Source organism: Acanthochromis polyacanthus, chromosome 8 (assembly GCF_021347895.1).
Source record: "Acanthochromis polyacanthus isolate Apoly-LR-REF ecotype Palm Island chromosome 8, KAUST_Apoly_ChrSc, whole genome shotgun sequence".
NCBI classification, from domain to species: Eukaryota; Metazoa; Chordata; class Actinopteri; family Pomacentridae; genus Acanthochromis; species Acanthochromis polyacanthus.
Window position 1 is genome coordinate 42,039,476 of NC_067120.1, and position 13,005 is coordinate 42,052,480.

The 13,005-nt window shown below is 42.5% G+C and overlaps 1 protein-coding gene across 1 annotated transcript in view; it reads right to left on the bottom strand.

Annotated features, from left to right (window-relative positions):
* Positions 1 to 13,005, bottom strand: part of LOC127535136 (laminin subunit beta-4-like) — a 62,647-nt gene that overhangs the window by 3,628 nt on the left and 46,014 nt on the right. Inside the window, exons 27-32 of the mRNA XM_051952198.1 lie at positions 10,191 to 10,393; positions 9,145 to 9,339; positions 8,679 to 8,823; positions 8,010 to 8,217; positions 7,364 to 7,499; positions 7,114 to 7,281 (exon numbers count right to left, since the gene is read on the bottom strand). Coding sequence (XP_051808158.1) covers positions 7,114 to 7,281; positions 7,364 to 7,499; positions 8,010 to 8,217; positions 8,679 to 8,823; positions 9,145 to 9,339; positions 10,191 to 10,393 — 1,055 coding nt within the window. The remainder of the gene's footprint in view (positions 1 to 7,113; positions 7,282 to 7,363; positions 7,500 to 8,009; positions 8,218 to 8,678; positions 8,824 to 9,144; positions 9,340 to 10,190; positions 10,394 to 13,005) is intronic.

Sequence of the window (13,005 nt, forward strand, 5' to 3'; positions counted from 1 at the left end):
GTAGTTCCTGAAAGAGATTCAACAGAGATCGTTGTTGAGAGATGTTTTGCAGAGACACTTCCTGTAAGAGGTTCTTCAAGGGCCATTCTGGATGACATTCTACAAAGTCAGTTCCTCAAAGAGGTTCCACAGAGATGGTTCCTGTAAGAGGTTCTATAGGGACAGTTCCTGAAAAGTGATCTACAGGGTGTGCTCCTGAAAGAGGTTGTAGAGGGTCAGTTCTTGAAAAATATTATACAGGATTAGTTCCTGAAAGAAGTTCTAAGAGGGTGATTCATAAAAGAGGTTCTACATGGACAATTCCTGTAAAATGTACTATGGGATCAGTTCTTCATAGGGGTTCAACAGTTCTTGAAAGAGGATCTAAAGGGTTGGTCAATGCAAAATGTTCTACAGCAATGGTTCCTGTAATGATAACAACAAATGCATGTTTGCCTGTATCAGTGGTTCATGTGAATGCTGCTTATACCTCCAGACAGCAGAGGGCATTTGGTGTCTGTGAGTAGATTAACTATAGAACTCAGACAGGTTTTAGTGTTCGTCTCTGTACATGTGATGAAGTCACATTCAATATAAAAGACCTTCTTCTTCAAGCAACGGTCTTGTTATTGAGAACCCACAACAATAAACAACACATGGTGTCAGAAGATGGTCTTGAAGAGAGGTAATGCATGCAAATATAAACAAAGAGGACGAGCTACTGAGGCAAGCTAATGTTAGCCACCCAGCTAACCATACCGACGTATCAGCTCAGCAGTGAACTTTGTGTTGCTAACTCGCCATGAGAGAAAGTGGACTAGCGACGACAACATGCACGGCTTAGACCCACCACCCACCTTCAGCTTAATGGGAATGTAGCAGAAAATTGGAGGAGATTTAAGCAACGCATCGCTTTGTACATATCGGCAATTGGACTTGACGAGGCAAGTGACAAAAAGCAAGTGGCAGTGTTTTTGCATGTAGTGGGTGAAGATGCACTAGAAGTTTATAATAACTTCACGTTTGCTGATGGAGACGGAATGAAGCTCGATAAGATAATGGAGAATTTTGAAGCTTACTGCATACCTAAGAGAAATGTGACATTTGAGAGGCACAGATTCTTCACGTGTACAGAAGACAGGAGAGACAATCGATCAGTATGCAACAGAGTTACAGAACAGAAGTAAGACGTGTGAATTTGGAGGACTGACAGACTCTTTAATAAAATACAGACTTGTGTGCGGGATTCCTGATAATGGAGAGGCTACTGAGAGAGGAAAATCTCGACCTGGAAAAAGCACTGAAACTGTGCAGAGCGGCTGAGACTGTAAAAGTGCAAGCAAAAGAACTGGTCAGTGACAACTACAAGGTAGATGCTGTGAACAAGAACACACACAGAATCAATAAAAAGAGTGCTGTCTCTGAGATTAAACAGCAGTCAGTCACCAGTTAACAGGGACAGTAAAGAAAAGACTTGTGTTCGATGTGGCACGCAGCATCCATCCATCCATCCTCCATACACCGCTTTATCCTCATTAGGGTCGCGGGGGGTGCTGGAGCCTATCCCAGCTTGGCACGCAGCATCCTTCTAAAAAATGTTCGGCATATGGCAAAACATGCAACAACTGTAACAAAAGTAACCATTATGCTCGGTGCTGCAGAAATCATACCACAAAACAAAGCAAAGTCCGTACAGTGGATGAAGATGACACTGAGGAATTCTATGTAGATGCCGTGACAGAAAACAAAGTGGAAAAAAAGATTGGATGATGACACTCAAAGTGAATGACACGCTCATGGAGGTTAGACCGGATACCGGTGCCCAAGCGAATGTCATATCAGAGACAGAGTTAAAGAGAATTAGACCCAGACCCAAAATACATGCAACTAAAGTGAAAGTAAGTGGATACTCAGGAGCAGAAATACCAGTGAAAGGAAAATGCATGGTTAGAGTGACACACAAGCACAAAGAACACACACTAGCATTCCTTGGGGTGCCAAAGAATGTGCAGCCCATACTAGGTTTATATGCCTGTGAGAGAGTGAACCTAGTCAGGAGAGTGCTTGTTGTGGAAACTGACGAGGACATGGACTATGATGATTTGATGAACGAGTACAGCGATCTGTTCTAGGGTTTTGGCTGCCTTTCAGGAGAACACACAATCAGAGTGGATAACAGTGTGCCACCAGTCATTCATGCATGCAGCAAAGTACGATTTGCTCTTCAAAAGCCACTGAAAGATGAGCTGGACCGGATGGAGAACTTGGAGGTGATTGAAAAGATTGATGAACCAACAGAGTGGGTGAGTTCTCTTATTCTCGAGAAAAAGAATGGAAAGGCAAGGGTATGTATGGATCCTAGAGATCTAAATAGGGCTATACAGAGAGAGCATTTCAAACTCCCCACGAGAGAAGAAATAATATCACAGTTTGCAAATGCAAAATACAGTCCCTCCAGGAATTCACATGAAATCAACCAATCTCCGCGAATTTTGCGCGGCCTTGCCATTTTGTCCAGTCACCCCAACTTTCCCACAATTTTGGCCCGCCTCCTGTGAGTTCCACCAATCATAGCAGCTCCCAGTGCAAACCTAATGCACGTACGTCACCAAATTCACTTCCAAATGATTAGACTTCAGCAGTGATACGGCTTAAAGTCTGGATCCACAGATTTGTTAAGGATTCATAGCGGCACGGTAACCATGGCAACAGGTGAACGCTACCTCAGCGGCCCGCTGACAATCACATGATTGTGATCCTACAACAATCTACCACAGTGGACGTATCGGAAATGACACAAGGAACAACTGATTAAACTGTGGGGGTGTTTCTGAGTCCCATCAATTCATGTCGCCCCCTGCATAGTTAGGTCACGTCATGTTAAACCAGTATCTGGCAGCTGCTAATGTCCCACCGTGGTGTGCCAGCTTTTGTGGAAATGGGTTGGAGCATTAAATAATTAATTTTGGAATAAATATGTCAATTACAGTGTTGAAACATGTTCTACAAGCTGGAAAAATACAGCTTTCAAGCAATTGTCACTGTCTCCCGGAAATTTGTCTCAACAAATAAGCTTAAAACATCGCAACTTTTATCGCAACTTTTTAGAAAAATTGCCGCGAATTCAGGCATTTTCGGCTGCAACAATCACGAAAAACGCCTGTGAAATCCTAGAAGGACTGAAAATAGTTTAGCAAACTGGATGCATCATCGGGATTTTGGCAGTTAAAGCTGGACGATGCAAGTTCAAAACTATGCACATTCAACAGTACATTTGGCAGATATAGATTCCGACGACTGCCATTCGGCATTGCATCAGCACCAGAGGTGTATCACAAGACAATACACATGATCTATGAACACTTGGAAGGAGTGGACACATCAATGGATGACATCATTGTGTGGGGAAGCACAAATACAGAACATGACATAAGACTGAGAAATGTTCTTGAGGCAACCAGAAAAGCAAATCTGAAGCTGAATAAAGAGAAATACCAGCCTGGAGTAAAGGAACTGACATTTGTGGGGGACCTCCTGAGCAGCGAAGAGGTCCCCCACAGACCGGATCCCAGAAAAGTGTCAGCAATCGAAAATATGCCAAGGCTACAATGCAAGAAGGATGTACAGTGGTATGATAGCATGATCAACTCCATGGGAAAATTCATACCCAATCTCTCTGAAAAGATGGCGCCACTGAGGCAACTGACTGAAAAGAAAATTGAATGGGAGTGGAATCGTGAACATGAGAAATCCTGGTGTGACTTGAAGAAGTTGCTCACAGAAGAGCCAGTTCTGAAGTTTTATGACCTGACCTATGAAGATCTCATCAGATGCATCACAGAGTGGGCTTGGAGCTTTTCTTATGCAGAAGTATGGTGACTGGCAGTCTGTTGCATATGCTTCGTGATCCATGACGGACGCAGAGACAAGATATGCAAAAATCGAAAAAGAACGGCTCACATAACATATGCCTGTGAAAGATTTCACCAGTTTGTGTCAGGGCAAGCAATCAGTGTTGAGACTGACCATAAACCACTGATTACATTGTTCCAGAAGCCACTCAATGACTGTCCACTGAAAATCCAAAGAATGATGATTCGACTGCAACACTACACATTCAAGGTGATGTACACCTCTGGTAAGCTGATGTACACAGCCGACACTTTATTCAGAGCTGTTGGCCCAAAGGAGCCAGCAAACACCAAAATGGACAATGATGTAAAAGCATATGTGAACATGATCACGAGCGCACTGCCTGTCGCTGATAGAAAAAAGGAGCTCATAAGAACAGAGACAAGCAAAGATGACACTGTTCGTTAGAAACACTGTGCAAAACTGTCATAGATGGATGGTCCAACTGTAAGCAAGACTGCTCACCTGTTATTCAAGAGTACTGGAACTGCAGAGCAGAGCTGTCAGTGGTGGAAGGCATCATCTACAAGGGAAGCAAAATAGTCGTTCCAAAGACTCTGCATGGAGACATGCTCTAGAAAATACATGCAGGACATCTTGGCATTGAAAAATGCAAAAAGAGAGCACGCGAGGTGATGTATTGGCCACGGATTAATCAGGATGTGACAAATGAGGTGTCAAACTGCTCAACATGTCTGAAATACCAAGCAAGCAATCCTGCAGAGCCATTTATGCCACACCCTGTGCCAGACCAACTTTATCATCAGAAGGTGGGTGCTGACCTCTTTATTTCTGGAGGAAAGGACTACATTGTTGTAACCCACATAAAAAACCACGCTTCCTCAAACGAAAGTAATTAATATAAAATATTTCCTATTTTTATTACGATCCGTAAATGCACCGTCACGTACGCTCTCAGGTTGTGTAGCGTTTCAACTAATCGGGTCACTTGCGGGTCTGATTAATACAGCTGTGCTCCTCTCCACACACACACTGGTGAGGAGACGAGCCACAGGATCGCTGCTAACACGAGATCAGCTACCGCTGCTTCGGAGAACAGGGTTTTTGGCTGAGACTGATAATCGAAGGGAATTGGCCAGGTGCGCCCTGTTGGGTGCATACATCTATCACAGGAGGCGAGCTAGAGCCCACGAGCCTGAACCTCACTCAACAACATCCCGCTGCGGTCTGGTAGGCGGTTGTTAGCAGCCAGTCTTCTCCCACCTAATTTTTGAACCTTTTCAGGGTCATATTTGTACTCTGGTGGCGCGCTCATGGACATTCAGCAATAACTCAGGAACTCTCTGGTTGAAACCTATGGACAATTACCCACACTGCATTGTGGGAGAAAACTATCAATCTTGTGTACCTTGAATTGTGGTTGGGACATTTTTATACTGTGCTGTTAACCTGTTGGATTGTGACTGTGTTCTTGGTGAAAACTAAAGGAAAAAAATAGTTGAAGTGCACTTGTTCATAGAGTGTTGCTATCTGAAACATTGTTATCTGCAGATTGTAAATATTGTAAATATATTTTTCCTACTCTGTTTTTTCACAAGCAAAATAATAAGGCACTTAAACCAAAATTTCTGCCTCAAGTGTTCTTACTGTACCTCTACCTCCCAGAGCCGAATCAGAATCTTCTGAGCTAGTCCAAAATCTTGTTACATCTTTTTATAATTTTTATGCACGCAATTCATACATGCTACATTGTGGTCACAGGCTATTATTCCCTGTATCCAGAAGTCTGTAGATTGCACATAACCACAGAGGCTGATTACATCCATGAAAGCCATATTCGCAAGACACAGTGTGCTGGGTGAAGTACTTACAGACAATGGACCGCAATTTGCCAACATGAAATTCAAACAGTTTGCCACAGCATGGGACTTTGTTCACACAACATCAAGTCCTCACTACCCGCAGTCTAATGGGCTTGTAGAAAAGTCGGTCCAAACTGTGAAAAGACTGATGAGCAAGGCACGAGACAGTGAAATTGACTTCTACCAGAGCCTACTGGTATACCGCACAACGCCACTTTAGTGTGGTGTGTCGCCAGCTCGACTCCTTAAGGGACGACACCTGAGATCAAATCTGCCCATCGAGGATGATTTGCTCAGGACAAAGGAAACAGAGTGAAGAAGTTCAAGGAGCAGCAAAAAGCAAAGCAGAAGTTCTATTATGACAGAAGAACAAAGAAACTACCTGAACTGCATGCTGGGGACCAAGTGAGGTTGAAAGACAAAACAAACACATGGACACAGAAAGCTTTTCTGAGTGAAGTTCAACCAAGGTCATATACCATTCAGACAGAAGATGGAGCTCTCTTGAGACGAAATTGTAGAGGTTTTCTCAAGGAGCCTCCAACTGGAAAACAGAGGTTTGAGGCTGCTGGACAACCTCAACACACACTCAAGACACCATCACCTGAGTCATCTACCCATATGCAAGAACAAACACTCAGAAAGTCTTCAAGAAATGTGAAGTCACCTGGGAGACTCATTGAACAGATTTAAATGTGTTCATATGCTGGTTTTAAGGTTATGATGTAATATCTCTTTACGTTTTAAGTATAGTTGTGTACTTGTGTGGTACAGATTGAAGTTAGTACAAGCTGATTTTGGTGTTAACTTTAAGTTAACCGAGTTTAGATGAACAACTTATAAGAGAGTTATCATTATTCTTTAAGCATATACATAAGTGAAGACAACGTTAATTTTGTCAAGACAGAGCAAGGTTTTATGTTTATAATTGGAAAAATGTTTTTAGAAAAAAAAGTCATTCTGATAGTAGTATAATTCCTTTATGTTGAACTGAGAGAGGTCATGTTTATGAAAGTAGGTGTTTATTTTGAAAAAAAAGGAAGATGTAATGATAACAGCAAATGCATATTTTCTTGTATCAGTGGTTCATGTGAATGCTGCTTACACCTCCAGACAGCAGGGGGCGTTCGGTGTCTGTGAGTAGATTAACTATATAGCTCAGACAGGTTTTAGTGTTCGTCTCTGTACATGTGATTAAGTCGCGTTCGATATAAAATACCTTCTTCTTCAAGCAACGGTCTTGTTATTGAGAACCCACAACAAAAAACAACACAGTTCCTGAGAACAGTTGGCCACTCTAAAACAACCTGCCAGTTCCATGGTGGAGAGCTGCCTGAAGACTTTCCAGAGTTTTATTCAAACTTGCAATCAAACAGTTTTCTGAGATATTTAAATTTACCGTCTGTGTTTCCATAGCGTTGCTTAAAGCGGATTCTGCAGCCTGTTGAGCCTCTCGGGCCATCTCTCTGTTCTGGTCAGTTTTGTTCTTCACAGCTTGGATTTCTTTCAGACGATGGTCAGACCGATTCATCAGCTTCGCCTCAATATCGTCTAGTTTTTCTTCACTCTGAAACACGACAGAACATATATGTGAGGACATGGTCAGGAGGCATGACTCGAGGACATTGGAGATATTTAGGATCTTTTACTTTCTGGATTCTGTCCCTGGTCTTGTCTCTGTCTTGGCTGGCTGTCTCCAAGTTGTCGTTGGCTTTTTCCTGAATTCTGTCTGCTTCATAAATGTCTCTGTTGATGTCTTCCACATCAATGATCTTTGTCCTTTCCCTAAACACAACAAAAACAACATGACTACAAGATACAAGGTTTTTCTCATGAACAGACCAAGACTCAAGCAGACAGTAACCAATCTGTCAGGAGGTGAAAACCAAACATCTTCTGCAACGTCTCATGTTCTCAGAACAGTGAATATTTCAATCAACAGATAAACACAAGGCAAAGCAGAACAAGGAACTGATCAGTCAGGCTGCCACCGATCAGAGCATTAGATGTTCCCTCTCTGCTGTGGAGCTTTTGGACTGAAGGAAAGACAACAATGTGGGATTCAGTGCAGATTGTTCTGTTGATCATGTATGAAGTACCAGTTCACACATTAATCATGTATGAAGTACCAGTTCACACATCCAGAACAGAGGAGAAGCCAGCAGATGTTCCATTTCCTCAGAGGTTAGTTTGTGTTTCAGCTTCTCATTCAAGCTTCCTGTCTTTATTTCAGATGTTTTACTTCAGACTTCAGTGTTTTCACAGAGCATTTGTTTTGTGTTGTTCCACACTCACTTGAGTTTCTGAGCTTCCTGAAGCAGGTCCTGGGCAGCCTTGGCTTGAAGCTCCAGGTTCTTCAGATCGTCCTGGAATTTGGTTGAATTGGTCACCAAATTATTGATGTCATTGATCATTGATTGGATCTGATCCGGTGATCCTGGCAGCTGGATGTTCAGAACAGCTTTGGCCATTTTCTCGATGTCTTCTGGAGGAACCATGTCATCTGTCAGGAAGGAAAGGAATGAATGATGGAGATAGTTTTTTTTAATGGAGATAGTATTTAAAAATCATTTGCATATTACCTCATCCTCTTGTATATAGTCTTCTACATAGTATTAAAAAATCATTTGCATATAATGTTATCTGCAATTTTTGTGCTGGGTTTTTTTTCTTATTTTTTCTTGCACCGCCTTTATACTTTTTCTTTTGGAGCTGCTGTAACAGTGAACTTTCACCACTGTGGATCAATAAACTTTATCCTTATCCTTAGTTTCCTGCAGACCGACACAATCTCTCACAGTTTGAAAGACGGCAGGTTCACAGACAGAAGGTCTGATTAATGATTTATTTTCTGTCACTGAGCTTCATGTTCCTGAATATTTCCTCTCTGGATGAGGTAAAGCTGGTCTGGGCTACCAGCTGCATGTTGAGGATGGATTATGTGATTGAGGAGTAAACACTGACCCAGCAGATAGTTTTTGACTCGCTGAAGGAGCTCCCTGGTTCTGTTCTTCTCTCTCTCCATGGAGTGGGTGTTGCTGTGGATCCGGTCCTGCAGGTCTTTCGCCTGGTCTTTGGTGTCCTGAGCTGCTTGCTTTGCTTCATTGATCTGACAGAATAAACAGATGTCATCAGTGAAGATTTTCATCCTATTGATCATGAGCTCCATCACAGCACATCACCATCAATCTGCAGATATCAAATGTTTACATCAGAGACATTTGTTAGGACAGCGTCCCACAGCGAGACTAACTGATAGAAATGAGGACAAAAAAACAGAAACCTCAGTCAGTATAAAGTTTAACAGCAGCAGAAACCAAGAACGTGACAACCTGCCTCTGCTAATGGTAGTCAACATATCTCTGCACCACACCTCCCAGTATGACCAGTGAGTACACCAGTCCCCCCACTGGTCCCACTAAGAACCTGCCTTGTTCCTGGACTCCTGGAGTCTGGATGGCAGTTTGATCAGCTGGTCCTCCACTGTCTCTGCAGTTTGTGAAGCTTTCTGAGCAATGGGAACGACTCCTTCACAGTCTGGACCTCCACATTTCCTCTGACCCAGACGAACACAGAGAGCTCCACCACATCCAGAGCAGTCCTCCAGACCTGGAGCTCCACAGACCTGCACCAGACCACAACGTCATTCCTGAAGGTTAATATCCTGATCATTCAGACACCAGCATCATTCCTGAAGGTTTATCAGCTGTTCTTTATAATCATTCAGACCACATGACCCATTGGAACCAAACCTCTGGATCACTTTATAGTTTCATATTTAGAGCTTCACATACTGCTTAGAAAATCTACAAAAACTTTCATTATTTCCAGAGAATTCTCGGCTCCAAGGCTCTCGGTAAACAGAAATATTTTTTTCTCTCTGAAGGTGACTTTTCTCCTTTTAAATGTGTTCGTAAAACACTGTTTTATTTCATGTGTGTCAACCAACATATGTAAACCTGAACATGTTTCGGAATCATGTCTGATTTTTGGTGACTAAATACCATGTCTCATGCACCGAACATTGAATCAAACCAAAACACATGCCTGAGCTTCTGCTGATGTCATGTGATGCTGTATTTCCATCATGTGATGGTGTGTTTTGATCATATGACCTTTGTGCTTTGATCATGTGACAGTATTCAGCTAAACTGGGCTCAGTGACGATGAATTTTGTCTCATCTGTGTTTGTCTGGTTCGTGTTTTTTTGCAGACTGTATCTAGAGATGCTGAATATTAAATGACACAGATCAGATCACGGGCTAAAGAACTTGACAAGAACATACTCATTAATGATCCCACCATCCAGTTCATAGAGAACTTCAGCAGCTGTTTAGTTGTGAATATTGCTCCTGTGTTTAACACAGGAGAAGACTAGTTCTCCAAGTCATGACAGTTTGGCCTCACCTGTTGGTTGAGGTTGATCTCACCTGTTGGTTGAGGTTGATCTCACTTGTTGGTTGAGGTTGATCTCACCTGTTGGTTGAGGTTGACCACACTGAGTCCGTTGACTTTCTTCTCCAGTGGTGCCAGGTCTCCTCTGCTGCTGCACATGCTCAGTTTGCGTTTGACCTCCTGTCTGGTATCCATGGAGTCCTCGATAGCTTTGTTAGCGTTCCTCACCCTCTTCTCCTCCGACATGAAGGATTTATGAAGCTTCTGGATCTCATCCAGCAGTTCTATGACAGGTTCAAACATAAATGGAGATAATGAAGCAGTGATGGTCTTTTATGCTTCACAGTTTCAAATGATTGAATGACTGAAGAGTTTAAATGTCATGACCCCCTCCCTGGTCCCTGCACCTGCCCCTGCCTGACCTCCCGTGGCCTCCTCTACCCCTCTGTCTTTCCTGTTCTCTGCTCCTCGGGCTGTCGGTGCCTCCCCCCATTGCTGTGTCTGCCGACTGGTGATCAGCGCTGATAGAGGCCAGCTGCTGATTCCAACACACCTGCGGCATCGCCATCCATCCCCATCCATCACCATCCATCGCCACCCATCGCTACCCACCACCATCCATCGCCACCCACCGCCACCCACCGCCACCCACCGCCACCCACCGCCATCCATCGCCACCCACCGCCATCCATCGCCACCCACCGCCATCCATCGCCATCCACCACCATCCATCGCCACCCATCGCTACCCACCACCATCCATCGCCACCCACCACCATCCATCGCCACCCACCGCCATCCATCGCCACCCACCACCATCCATCGCCACCCACCACCATCCATCGCCACCCACCGCCACCCACCGCCATCCATCACCATCAATCGCCGTCCATCGCCACCCATCGCCATCCACACAAGTTGACTTTTTAGAAAATCAGAGTCGACGAAACAATGTCATTATTGATGGTTTGTCTCAAGAAAATGATTTTGAAACATGGTCAGACTCCGAAAAGAAGGTCCGGGATTTCATGACCAGCATGCTGAAGATTGATGCAAAATGTATAGAAATAGAAAGAGCCCATCGTATTGGTAATCTGAAGCAAAATATTGGCAAAACAAGGCCAATTGTGGTGATATTTTTGCGGTACAAGGACAAGGAACTTATTTTGTCAAAGGCAAAAGCTCATCTTAAAAAGACTGGCATTTATGTCAATGAGGATTTCTCCGACCGTGTCAGGAGGAAGAGAGCTGAGCTTCTCCCAGCCATGAAACAGGCCAGAGAAAAGGGAAACTTTGCTGTTATTAGCTATGACAAACTCATAGTTAAACCCCGTCAACTCCACCAGATGGCAGTGAACAGCGGAGTTTGAACTTATCTGCCCTGTTTGGAGGAATACCATCTGAGTACTGTTTCTACCTTCCCCTCCTTAATATGGCATCTTTGTTTGAAAACAATCATGAAGGATCATCTGCTGTAAGTTATTTACAAGAAAACGACCCAGATTTTAATTGTCTTTCTCAGATAAATCCAAGTCTTGGTTCATCTGAATACTACAGTGAGTTGGAATTCAAGAATATGATTAACTCCCTTACCATTAAGAATGAACACTCTTTTCTTCATATTAATGTATGCAGTTTTGGCAAACGCTATGATGTTATAACCACTTGTCTTGAAAATCTAGACTTTACGTTTAATGTGATTGGGTTTACTGAAACCTGGTTAACTGAGAGCACTGCAAGTGTCTTCAGATTTATGGATTACAATCATGTATTTAGATGTAGAGAGGATAGAAGAGGTGGGGGTGTTTCTCTATTTGTAAGGCCCAGTTTATTGTATATTGAAAGAAATGATATTGAATATTTATTTAAAACCTCTGCTGAAGTAGTAGCCATTGAAACTAAGCAAGAGATAATCCTTTGCATTTACAAACCACCTGATTGCAACACTTTTGAGTTTATTGCCAGTATGTCCAAGGCTCTGAAGATCATATCCACAGAAGGGAAAAACTGTTACATGATGGGGGACTTTAACATAAACATCGGAAACTGTGAGATAGATTTAACAAGTAAGGAATTCATTGATATCATGTATTCCCACAGCTTTTATCCTATGATTACAGTACCCACCAGAGTGACAGCTACATCAGCAACTCAAATTGATAACATCTTCACAAATGTCTTGGATAAGAGGACCAAATCTGGTGTCCTGGGTATACATGTGGCTGACCACTGTCCTATTTTTTTAGTAACCCTATCTGACACTAAACAGAGAGTCCCTCTGCAAAATACTAAATGTAAAAGACATTTTACTGATGCAAACAGAAACAAATTTATTAAGGCTGTCAACCTTTTGCAATGGAGTGACATTATTGAAGTAGATGACACACAGAGAGCTTTCACAATGTTTACAAAGAAACTTGTTGATGTATTTAATTTATGTTTTCCTCTTCAATCTGTGACTCCTAAATTTAAGCAATCTAAACCTTGGATTACCCCAGCTATTATTAAATCTTTAAAGACTAAAAATAAGTTATTTAAAAAGTATGTTTCCAATCCTACACCATTCAATTTTAGTGAATTCAAAAAACATAGGAACAAATTAAACCATATCTTGAGAGGAGCAAAAGTTCATTATTACAAAGCTAGCCCAATACAGAAACAATGTGTTTGGCATGTGGAGAACAATTAATTCCATTCTTAATAAAAATTACTCTAAAAAGCAGATGCCAAATGAATTTAAAATGAATGATGATAGTACTGTCACAGATGCCAACGAAATTGCTTCTAAATTCAACTCCTTTTTTTTCAGAAGTTGGTCCATCTTTAGCTTCTAAGATCCCATTTTGCCAGCACAAACCATTGGACTGTATGGGTTGCTCAATTACTGAAGAATTTAA